Here is a 12,218-nt window from a genome sequence, read left to right as displayed (position 1 = left end):
TGTACCCCCAGTGCAGTTCTCCCTTATTTACTTAGCATTCAGTTCAGTGATGGATAATATGCCTGAACTTGACTTTCATTTTTGAGCAGAGCTTCTGCTGATGGACAGGTCTCGTGCTCTGTGATTCGGCTTGTCCCCTTTTTCTGTCTTTATCTCGGGTATTTTCCTGTTCAGTCACAGAGTTGTCTGAGTGGCAGCTCACATACTCTTACCCTCACCCCTTTGACCTCATGCCACTTTTTAGATATTTTTGTTAAAGATGGTGATGATGATGATGATGATGATGATGATGATGACAATGATGACAATAGCTATAATAAAAATGTTAAAGAGGAAGGAGGGAAGACATAAATAATACATGAAGCTATGAGTGTCCCCTTTCTGCTCAGTAAGATCACGGCCCTGTCTACTATTCTCCCGAAGTGACGGTAGCAATGTACCCTGTACCTTGGAGTGACCAGCCTGTGTATTCGGGGAATAGTTATGAAGAGCAGTTGCATGTGGATATGGTACTGGGATGCTGTCATATTGGAGTGCCAGGACCCACAGCTTTTTCATAGACATGAGCATCAAAGCTTTGTTAGGCTGGGGCCCTAGCTGTACCTGTGATGTTTGATGGTGACATCTGTCTCAGCACTCGGGGACCCTCCTCCAAAAAAGCTGATTCTTTGATGCAGCAGCAGCTGGCTCCAGGTGAGCTCCAATAACCCATTAGTATCGGTCTTTCTTTTTTTTTTTGAAAAATCATTTTAAAACAGCTAATTCCTTGGCTCCCTTCACCTGGTAATTACAAATCAGAAGCTATCGTTATCTTGAAGCAACCATGATTACTTCTCATTTCCTGACCTCTGTATGGTGAAAATATGTCATTATTTGAGGCAATAGACTCTGGTCTCTTCAAGTAAGTGACCTACATATAACGGATAAACTGCAGGAGAAAATTAGGTGTTACCTCAATGGAAAGAGTATAGTAAATGTCACTTATTCTTATTAGTATTTATCATCTGGGGAAGTTGCGACCGTGGGCCTTGCCCCTCATGGAAATGCAGAGATGGAAAAATGTGGTTTGGAGGTAGAGAAGCCTGTGAGAAAAAAAAGCAGACACATACTTGGCCAGGTACCTTGCCACCTTCATCTGTAGCCATCAATCTAAGCTGTATTGTGTGAAGATAGGATTTAACCTTAATAGAATGCAGCCTGACTTTAAGTGGTGGTAGGCATGCAGAATTAATTGCTATGTGAACAATTTCCTAAGCATTGTTAATTGTGTTTCCTGTGGTTAATTGTTTCTCCCATCCCCACGTCAAACTCAGAACTTCTCCTGTCAACAGCCCCTTTCTCTCCTGCCGAGCTGTGAATGTGGCAACAGGCATCAACCTGTGCCCATTGAAATGCCAGACAGACAGGGCACAATCATTGTTTGTGTGGGAAAATACAGGGAAATGGATTCCTTATTTATTTACAAATGAAGCATTTCTTAGATGAGGGCTTGGGAAGAACACAGGTGCTTCCCTCCCCTCAGTAACAATAAAACCAGGATCCATCGGGGATGGATGGTACATTGAGTTTTCTAAACTAACTGGGTCTCTGCACAAACTAAGTAACAAGACCAGAAAGCTGCCTGGAGGGTGAGGTATACATGGAAATCGACCTCTGAAAACATGTTTGTCTCCTGAGAGCAAGCACTTCTGGGCATCCCATCTCTGTCTCATTCCATACTTGGGAGAAACTGAATAATACTGTTAGTTTTGCTTTTTTTCTGGAAAAGGCTCTACCACTATTACACACACACACACACACACACACACACACACACACACACACACACACACACACACACAAACACACACAGGCATTTCCACAATGTGCTAAGAGATAAGCAATTGTCATGAAGAGAGGGAGAAAGAAAGTTTGGCACAGTTAGACAGGCATGCTTCTAAGTGGGCCAGTGAGATTGGAGATACCTTTGGCTGTTTTGGCATTTTGGGGCCAGTCAAATGGGAGCATTGGAGCCTTGTTTTTGAATTGGACTCACATTTTGAGTAGCTGGGAGAACCCAGCCTTTGTCAGTGCACCTGTCTAAAACCAGGTGTGAGGACAAACAGGGAAATGATAGAGCAGCCCATCCTGAAAGATCAGACCTATGTGTTACCTCCCTCCTTCACTTCCCACAAGGGATGCTGCCCCTGAGGAGCAAAGGAGACAGAAGCTCTTGGACTGCCACTTTCTGTATTTAGCTAATCCTGGAGGCCTGGGGCAAGCCATTTTTGAACTGCAGTTTCCTTAAAAGGCAATTGCTTGGAAAAAGGCACCTGGCCCTCCCCCTTGACATTTGCATTGCTGAATTATCTATTCATATTTTCATTACTTTGTCTCTCCTGCAGCAATGCATCTGCTCGGACTCAATTGGCAACTCCAGCCGGCAGATGGACACACCTTTAACAATGGCGTAAGGACCGGCTTACCAGGAAACGATGATGTGGCAACAATGCCATCTGGAGGCAAAGGTGAGGTTACAGCTGCTGCTTGCCCTATTGAGGTCACAGGAAAATTCAGGGCTCTCGCCAGCTGCTTCAGGTTTTTTAATCCAAATCTTGGAAGGCATGTAAAAAAAATGAAAAAAAAAAAAAAGAAAGGGAAAGAAAAAAATGACTGCCTTTCATAGGTGCCCCGTTTAAAAGCTGTTTGCTGTTCCTGTCTGTTAGCTGTGTTTGGCTGGAGTCACTTGGATCTGGCACAGTGTCTGCTCCAAGCAGTGTGCATACCTATGCTATCTGCAGCAACTGGCACCTTGTGGCATGCTTGAAAACATCCCAAGGCCTAAACAGAAGCAGCAGCAACAGCAGCAGCTGGAGCAGCAGCGGCGGCAGCAGCAGCAGCAGCAGAAACCTGCCTAATCAGAAGGCAGGAAGCAGCTGGCAGTACACGCCACTAGCCTGGGTCCCTCTCCCACAAGGAGAGATACAGCCTCCCAGGGGAGTAGGCTCGCCTGGCTTGCCTTGAGAGAGACAGAGCTGTTCTGCTTTGGGGGAGAATAGAAAGGAGTTTTGACAACTCGGCAACAAAGCTTCCCTTTTCAGAACAGTGAGGAGGACAATAGAAATGTTCATTGAGGCAATCACTGTATTCTTGTAGGAGAGAAAAATAGGCGCTAACAAGGTGCTAAAAAAGAGGAGAGAAAATCAGAACCTTGGAGAGGTGGGGACAGGAGCAATTAAAAGACAAGAGCAGCCAATGGCACAGCTTGCAGGGCTGGCATTTGGTGATTTGGTAGCATTGGAGTAATTTGGGATGAAAATCACATAAGCCAGAGATTGTGTCAAAAGGACTTATCCAAACAGATTTTTTTCAGTCTATTCTTAGTCACCAGTATACACACACACACACACACACACACACACACACACACACACACACACACACAACTTTTTAGAATACATCAAACAGGAACATTTTAAAAGAAAGAGAAAGAACCTTTATAGGGTATCTATTGTGTGCCCAGTACAGCATGGAGTAACTTCAGCTCTAAAAGCAGTAAATGCATCTCTGAAAAATTCAAGCCCACAATATTCTAGAAACTTCACCAAAGGAACCAGGACAGGTACAAAATTGAATTCATGTCTAAGCAATGTGCATCTTTGGACAGGAGGTTGGTTTTCCTTGTATCTCATGCTTTCTGCCAAGAAGACTCCAGGATTCCTCTGCCTCGGGTGGGTATGACTTACCCTGATATGCTAACAGTCTTGAAGTTGCTCTCCCAGAGCTGCCCTACACCTTCGGGTATGACTCCTGCCTTTTTATCCAGTCTTTAAGAATCACCCTTCTCATCTGTCATAATCATAGCAGTAAATTACCTTTAAGTAAGCATGAAAAAGTTTTATCTGAGGGTGAAATGATATGCTTTCCATTATTGAGTAGGTAAAACCAGGTCTCAAAACAAAGATCTTTCACTCTAACTGACCATGTTCTGTTTTAACTGACCACAGAAGCCCAGAGCCAAATTTATTGTCCTCGGATTTGAAATCTATTCACCTCCAGCACTTGACCCCACTCCTTCCCTTTTCCTTTACAACAGTGGCTCTCATTTTTTCCCCTTGGGAGACATTTGGCAATGACTGAAAAAGGTTTTTTTACTGTCACAATTGGAGGAGGTGTAACTAGTGGGTTAAGGCCAGGGGTACTGTTAAATGACCTACAGTATACTAGCTAGCCCCCTATCATGAGGAATCACCTCAGTGCAAGGTGCCAATAGGATGGCTCTCAGAAGCCCACCTTCAGGGAGTCTGCTACATTTTTCCATTATTATTTTTTAACATGAAGGCAACACCCCCTTCCTTTCAGGCAAATCAGCATGTACATTTGAAAGCAAAAATGCAGATTATCCCACCAGGCATGGGATGTGAAGACAGAAGTATTCTGAAGCTGTGCATGGATGCTTTTGAATTAGTAGCCTTCACCTTGGGACCCCCACAATCTTCACAGGCCTCCAGAAATGAAAATAGCCCCTTTTCCTTTTGTCCTTATGCTCCATTTCCCAGCCCCACACCACTTTAACATTCCACACCATCATGATCAGACAACTGAGGAAAACTCCTTTGAGAACAAGCCTAAGGAATATTTGTCTCTAAGGTGGAGGTTCTCAACCTTCCTAATGCTTCAACCCTTTAATACGGTTGTGGTGACCTCCCCACCATAAAATTATTTTCGTTGCTACTTCATAACTGTAATTTTGCTACTGTTATGAATCCTGAATGTAAATATTTTTGAAGATAGAGGTTTGTCGAAGAGGACTCAGCCCACATGTTGAGAACCATTGCTCTAAAGTAACAAATGGTCACGCCCTAAGCACCATGGGTTTTGCTCATTGGGTCTTTATTAAAAGGGTGAAATTTCAAAATTGCTTAAAAATGAAATAAAACTCAATACCTTTTCTTTCCAAATGCCAAAACAGTTCTCTGGCGATGACTGAAGGTACCGGATTGTCTCTTAGAGCTTAAATGAAGTCTTGGAAAGTGACAGGAAAGATTGTTAATGTCCTTGAGTGACTTGAGATTTGAATTTCTAGACCTAGTGACCTCCCCATTCCTCACTCACCAATTCTATACATTTAGATAACCCAAATCAATTCCCATCGACCACTTTCCCACTGTTTCAAAGAGACAATCAAGACATATTGGCAATAAGTTAATTAAATAACACCCCCTCAATTTTTTGTGGTATAGGATAATCCTTCACTCCGATGTTTTAATCAAGATTCACCACACATTGCCAGGGAGGTTAATCTTATTAAGCAATTACTGGGTAAGTATCCAGCAGGAGCAAATTAAAATGTAAGCAAAACACGAGCATGTGAGCCCCATCTAAGATGGTCTATCGATAGAGATTTCATTAGTTGGTCTTCAGGAGTATTTACATTGTGCAGGTTTGGGAAGGAGTCTAATAGACAGGACAGCCTCCACTCTCTGATATGATAGTGGAACAGAGCTCTCTATTCATTAGCTAGGAGGATGTATTCTTGGGGCTGTGTCTTCCTCTTCCTTTTCCATTTACTGATGTTCTTCGTGGTTTATTTTTCCTCCAATCTCTTTCAATTAAACCTTAATGTAGATGGTCTTGGGTTCCACATGGAGAAGAAGTTACACGTGCACTGCCAGAATCACTCACCATCTTGTGTGTATTTCTATGTTCAAAGGAATGAACTCATACATCTTCATTAGAGGGACACGGAGTGCTTTTGCTATAGATCTGGGATTAGATAAACCTTGAGAATGAAGATTCGATACAGTATTCTGACCTGGTCAGATAGCATAAAAGAATCCAGTTTGATTGCCTGTGCCCAGAAATAAGGTATACAAGAGCTTTACCAGGGCATGTCACTGGCTTTGGGTTTGTGTACTGATCTTAGGAAAGAATATAGCCTCAAGTAGAATTTCATGGATCATTCTCAAAATCCATCAGTCATTTTGTATTCCTAGTGTTCTCTGTGTCACTAAGGTTAGCAAACTATATCTCATGGACCAAATTTGGCTGACCACTCATCATGGATACAATCTCTCCTGGTGCATTGCCAGGTCCATAGGACTGTGGAGGCAAATGGGTGCCATATTTTCAATTTTACTCTTTAATAAAAAGAATGTTGATGGCTCTCCCATATCATTTCCAAACTCATTTCTACTTCTCTAGAACCTTTCCTGTACCCAAATTAAGGATTCCAAGATTGCAACACCTCTGTTTCTCTTTCTTCATCAAGCACTGGTAATGTAATCTTCATGACTTTCATTGAAAAATCCTGTAAATCAGTGTACAATACTGGCATTGATTTAGCTGGGCACAAACTCCAGCTACATCCTTGTGTGCTGAGTTGACTTTATTAATTCAGGTCATTTATCCACTCCTAGCCTTGAGTTTCTCATCTGTGGAATGGCACTCCTTCACAAGCTTGTGTTCCTGCGTAAATGAGATAGCCCTTTGCAGAACACTGTTGTGGTACCACTCACATGACAAACAACCTATGAATCCTTGTCATCGTTAAAGTCACCATCTCTTCTCTTGGTTGGTCCATCTAATACACCTCCACAGGCTGCCACTTCCAATGAGATGCTTGGATGTCCACAAGGGAAGGCTGCTTTCAGAATGGCAAGACACAATAATGCCACTTCACCTCCCTTCCTTTACCTTCTAAGAATTAACACGTCTCAGGTGATGCTTTTGTCCCTCACTAGATGAGGTCAATGGAGAGCAAGACTTTCCCTTCCAGGGGGCCCATGTGTAACACAAGCTGGCCAGATCCCCAAGCATTATTTGCCTCCTGCAACTTTGAGCTCCATCACTGCCAGCCTGCCTGTTTTAAGCCCTACCATTCTCGGTTTATAACTCAGCTGTAAACATTTATTTGTGCCTGAAGCACATTTCTTTCCTACCCTTTGAAAAAAATCAGAATTTCCAGATGGTATGCAAGTTGGAAAAAATGGCAAAGACTGTTATTCTGTTTAGAAACATGTTTTTCTACACTTGCCCTTTCAGCAAAAACTTCATAATGATTTTTACTCGTTGGCTTAATGCATGGTACTAGGAGCCAGATTCGCGGGGAGGTTGGTAATTCTTCCTCTGGCTCCTGTCACTCAGCCTCTCAATGCACACAGCTCAGAGTTTCAAATGATCACTTCCCTGCATGGGACTTTTCCAAAGTTGGTGATGTTCCCAGAAGGACAAGGGGTCAAACATCACCTTATAGCATAACCATTAGCAAATATGCCTGTAGCTTAAGTCAACGCAGTTCCTGCCATTCTTAGAGTGTTCTTCTACCACTCTTACAGCTGGGTCCCAATTAAATGTGTCACAAGGATGGGTTTCTGACCCTAGCTCTAAGTTGTATAGTTTGTTCTTCCTAGCATCACTCTGGCTTAACATAGGTCCAAATGATTCAATCATTTTTCCAACATGCTGAATTTGCCTTTCGCCTCATTGGCCACTCATTTTCACAGGGTCAGTACACCCAGAGCTCTTCTCCTTCTGGATTCTCTTCTGGAGGTCTTCTAGTGTGGTTTCTGAAATGCAGTCTACCTAATAGTTAGAGACATGGGGTGTTGAGTCCACCAGACAAGGTTTTTTAATCCCAGCTCTACCTCTAAAGAGCTATAGGGCCGTAAGCAAGTCACATAACTTCCATCAACCCTGGTTTTCTTCCCATCTGAATAATGGGGAAAGGCATCAGAAGATTGTATGCCACATAGTAGCTATTCTGTACATTTATCCACCATCAACAATACTAATAAACCAAGTGGCATATTGAGGCAAGGCAAGTTCACTGAACGGTCAGAGGTATAAATATTTGACTAGAGGTAGTGAAGAATTGACTGTTTTTATCTAAGGCAATACGTGAGGTCATATATAGTCCCTAGACCTGGAGGATTTTATAAGAATAACCATTGCTGCGCAATGTTGTGAACACCATCACAGGAGCAAGGTCTCGCACTCTGGGAACCCCTTCCTGAGGAGAGCCATCCAGAGACAGGATGGAAGCTGATGAGGCTGATGGCAGCGCAGACCAGCTGTATTTCTTAGCTACTAATCTAAGGTCCTTACAGGAGCACTTTAGTTACCTGTTCACCAAACGGAAGCCTCATATGGTTGTTCTGATGCCCAAATAAGTGGAAACGAAGTGTAATGACTGAGGCAATCTTCTGAATTCAACTTTATTTGCAATAGATAAAAATATGTGAGGCAGAATAATCTGCAAGGCAGATTTATGTGGAGGAGCCTCCGGAGCTCAGGGAAGTTAGGGGGTATTAATATGAGGCTTCATTTCCCTGGTATAACTACGAGTCCGTTCCCTTTATCACTTGTTTGGGGAATAACTTCTCTGTTTCCATAAATGAGTTATGGTACCATGTTCTGAAATGATTAGTCCTAATGCAGCTGTGGAAGACTGTCATTTTCCTCAACATCAGTCTTATTTAACTGGTTGAAATTTTAGGTACATGTCTCAGAAGTAGGCAGTAGTTTCACATTTACATGAGCAATCTTCCGTGGAGTGATAGAGTTGGATGATCATGTAAAATTGAGCATCAGAGTGTTACTTCAGAAACACCACAAATCTCTCCCATAGGCTGGAGATGTGCTATCCAGAACTGGAGGGTCTCAGACACCTGCCTCTTGGGAAAATGACCAACACCTCCACTTTTTATTGTGGAGCTCATCGATAGACAAGTCTCCCATGGAGGCCCCAGTTTTGGGAGGCAAGACCTGGCCCTGGCCCTGCTTGCTGGCATATCTTTCCCAGCCATTGTCCAGCACCCAGTCAACACTGGGTCCAGTTACCCAAAAAGATTACAAGATGTTCTGTCATGTCTCTTCTCTGGAGGTCCCCCAACTCATTCCAAAATCAAGACTGTGTGACCCTGGACTTCAGACTATCTGAGCTATTGGAACATGGATGAGAATATGACAAACATCCCAACTCTGTGTGGACCAGAGTTTACCTAGTAGCACAGTAGATGCTTGATAAATATTTATTGCTTGAGTATGAGATGACCCAGCCAAATGCTTAGGATGTTCATTCATCATTGTTAACTAAGTAAAGTCTGGCTGCCCTTCACTCAAGCAGGTGCACAGAGCTGCTCACATGAGAAGCAGCTGGAGCCATTTGGAACCACTAGACTTGTAGCTTTGATTGCTCTGGCCTCATATCTTAATATGCATGACCTATGCACTGCCCCAGACAGGCTGCAAGCATGCTGGCCGTTCGTTGTTCATTGATTTTAGCTGCTCTGAAAAATGGCTGTGGCTTTGGGAAGCCCCACTCCAGTCCCTGGGCCTCTTTTTTATTAATTGTGCATCCTCTGGGCAGTCTATATATGAAATTATACCATTACAAATTTAGCCTTCAAATCTGAGTTCCCAGTTCTGACTGACTTAAGGGAATGCTGTGACAGACAGGCTAGAAAGCAGAAACACCAGCATGTCTACAACATGGCATTGGTTGAATCCTCAGGAGTCCATTATTCAGATGGGAAGACTGAATCAGACAAGGGTGGTGACTAGCCCAGAGGCATGGAACTGGTAATTACTGGTGCTGAGGTCCACATCTGGGGCTGATCAGCCCTAATGAGCCTCCTTGAGACCTCCACATTTCTCCGTGTGAGGTTATCCATTCTGTATATAAACACTGAATCTGGTTAACATTCCCTTACTACCTGTCTCTCCATGGTATCCTGTTAGGGACCAGTTACGTTCTTGTCCTAGGAGAGCTGTATGGCAAGGGAGAACGTTGGCTCAAACCTTTATTTGTGGGATCCATCCCAGCTTTGCTGCCTCTTTGTTCTAAGAGAAAAACAGAAATCTCTGCTCCCAGACACTGGCCAGCACTTGACCTGCCTGCAGCCACGTGGTCTATTAGGTGGGTTCCCATGCAGTCTGTAAGAATTCACAGATTTTACCTCTTTTCTCCCCTCTTTTATTGTTTTTAAAACTGCAACTTTAATATATCCAATTTTATTATTTTTTAAAAAAAGAATAGGAAATTCTTTCTTTTGCTATAAAGAACATTATGTGACCACCAGCGAATTAAAATGAGGTCTGTGAACTAAACATTGAATGGCAGCAAGGTTAGTTTCTTGTGTTTGATGGTTGTGCTGTGGTTCTTAAAAATACTATCCCTGATTTAAGATAAATACATGGAAGTATTTAAAGGAGGGTTTTATTTATTTATAACTGATATTCTCAATGTTCCCAATCTCTCTCTCTCTCTCTCTCTCTCTCTCTCTCTCTCTCTCTCTCTCTCTCTCTCTCTCTCTGTGTGTGTGTGTGTGTGTGTGTGTGTGTGTGTGTGTGTGTCTGAGAGAGAGGGGGGTTCATCCCTCCATGTCTTGGGAGGACTGATTCAGTTTTCTCCAGATACCAAAAATCTGTGTGTCCCCAATCCCCCTATATAAAATGTTGTACCATTTGCATAACCTAGGCACATCCTTCCCTATATAGTAAATCATCTCTACATGTTCTGTTCAGGGAGTCCCAAGAAAATAGTGTTTAATGCATGTGTTTGGTATAGATACAATTCTTTTCAAATAGTTTTGATCTCTTTTCCATTGAACCCATATATGTAGACCCCCCCCCAGATGTGATGGGTTGACTGCATACATACATATACATGCAGTTATGTATATACATATATGGAGAAAGAAAATGATGCTAAAATTAATGTGTATAATATTTGCAGAACTTGGGTTAAAGACTACAGAAATTTCATGTAACAGTTGAAATTATTTTAAACCTGAAGTTATTTTGAAATAAAAATTACATGTATGAATGTATGTGTACATACCTCTGAGAAGAAAAAGGTTTTGCAAACTCATCATTCAGTTGCACACCCTGGGAAATCAGTTTTGAAGATTTTGTTTGCCATCTGTGATGGCTATTCTTGTTTGTCAGCTTGAGACACATGGGAAGAGAGAACCTCCGCTGAGGTATTGCCTTCACCAGATTTGCCTGCAGGCATGTCTGTGGGGCATTTTCTTGACTGCTAATTGATGTGGGAGGGCTCATCCCTCTGTGGGAGGTGCCACTCCTGGACCTGTGGTCCTGGGTTGTATAAGGAAGCAGGCTGAGCAGAATCAGTAACAAACTATTAAGCAACTTTCTTCCATGGCTCCTGCCTCTGCTCCTGCTGGAGTTCCTACCCACACTTCCATCAGGGATGGATTGTGACCTGGATATATAAGCCAAATAAATCTTTTCTACCCCAAGTTGCTTTTGGTCAGGGTTTTATCACAGCCACAGAGATGTAAACTAGAATGTCATCTTCAGTTGAAAGAGCTTATGTCGAGGCCACTGAGTTTGTTAAAATTAAAGATACCCGTAAACCAGCCATAAGCACTTTCTGACGGTCATGTCCTGGCCTGCTGATGGATGCCCTCCCTGAGCCATGCACACACCCCTACAGACTCCCCGTGGCTTGTTAAAGAAGGACTCTTGTGGCCTGCTCTACAGAGCATGGAAGGCTAGAGTGGAATGCGAGTCCATACCACTCTTACATAGAGAAGGACATTGAGACCCTGAGAGTTAGACATCCTAAAACTGTGGTTTCTTAGCAGCAAGGATGAGATTCAACTCAAAATAGTTTATTTCCACCAATCCTTCCACACAAGGCTCAAGGTCATTGAGTGCCAGGGCCAGGACCCATGGCTTCCGGTCTTTTATCTTATGGGCCTTTCCACTGTATCCTGGTGTATTTGTTTATTAATTAGTTTTTAGGAAAGATACACCAGAACTTCACTTGAAATTCTTCCAAACAGTCCACAAGGAAAGCTCTTTAAATAGCAAATTCCACATAGGGTTTTGAAAGGTAATTTTGTTTTTCTTAAAAAAAAAAAAAAAAAAAAAAAAAAAAAAAAAGTTCAGCTTACATACAAGTCTTCAAATTAAATGTTCCTCATGGCTCTCTTGTCACCCAGTTGTCACAGGGCTTTGCTGAAAATTACCCACCAGATGGGCAGGTAGAGAAAGGCCCATTCAGCAGGGTGAGACAAGGTATGCAGGACATGGGGCAGGGGCACACAGACATGCTCTCCACCTTGGGAAAACAGCTAGAGAGAGCACCGAAGAGGTCAGCAGAGCCCCCCAGCGGTATCATCGGGTACTGCAGGTTGTGTCCCAGAAAAGTGAGACCACAGGGTAAAGGTTGTGTGTTCACGAAGAGTGCTAGCCTTAATCTTATTCTT

At 42.9% G+C, this 12,218-nt stretch overlaps 1 protein-coding gene across 2 annotated transcripts in view; it reads left to right on the top strand.

Moving 5' to 3' along the window:
- Window positions 1–12,218, top strand: part of LOC113836627 (teneurin-2) — a 934,552-nt gene that overhangs the window by 723,109 nt on the left and 199,225 nt on the right. Inside the window, exons 7-8 of one of the 2 annotated variants that reach the window (XM_035448194.1) lie at window positions 2,385–2,512; window positions 5,500–5,509. The exons of the other annotated variant lie outside the window; for it this stretch is intronic. Coding sequence (XP_035304085.1) covers window positions 2,385–2,512; window positions 5,500–5,509 — 138 coding nt within the window. The remainder of the gene's footprint in view (window positions 1–2,384; window positions 2,513–5,499; window positions 5,510–12,218) is intronic. 2 annotated transcript variants of the gene reach the window in all.

The sequence above is a fragment of the Cricetulus griseus genome, chromosome 7 (genome assembly GCF_003668045.3).
Source record: "Cricetulus griseus strain 17A/GY chromosome 7, alternate assembly CriGri-PICRH-1.0, whole genome shotgun sequence".
NCBI lineage: Eukaryota > Metazoa > Chordata > Mammalia > Rodentia > Cricetidae > Cricetulus > Cricetulus griseus.
The sequence above is the reverse complement of the archived record's forward strand: the minus strand, read 5'-3'. Positions and strand labels throughout refer to the sequence as shown.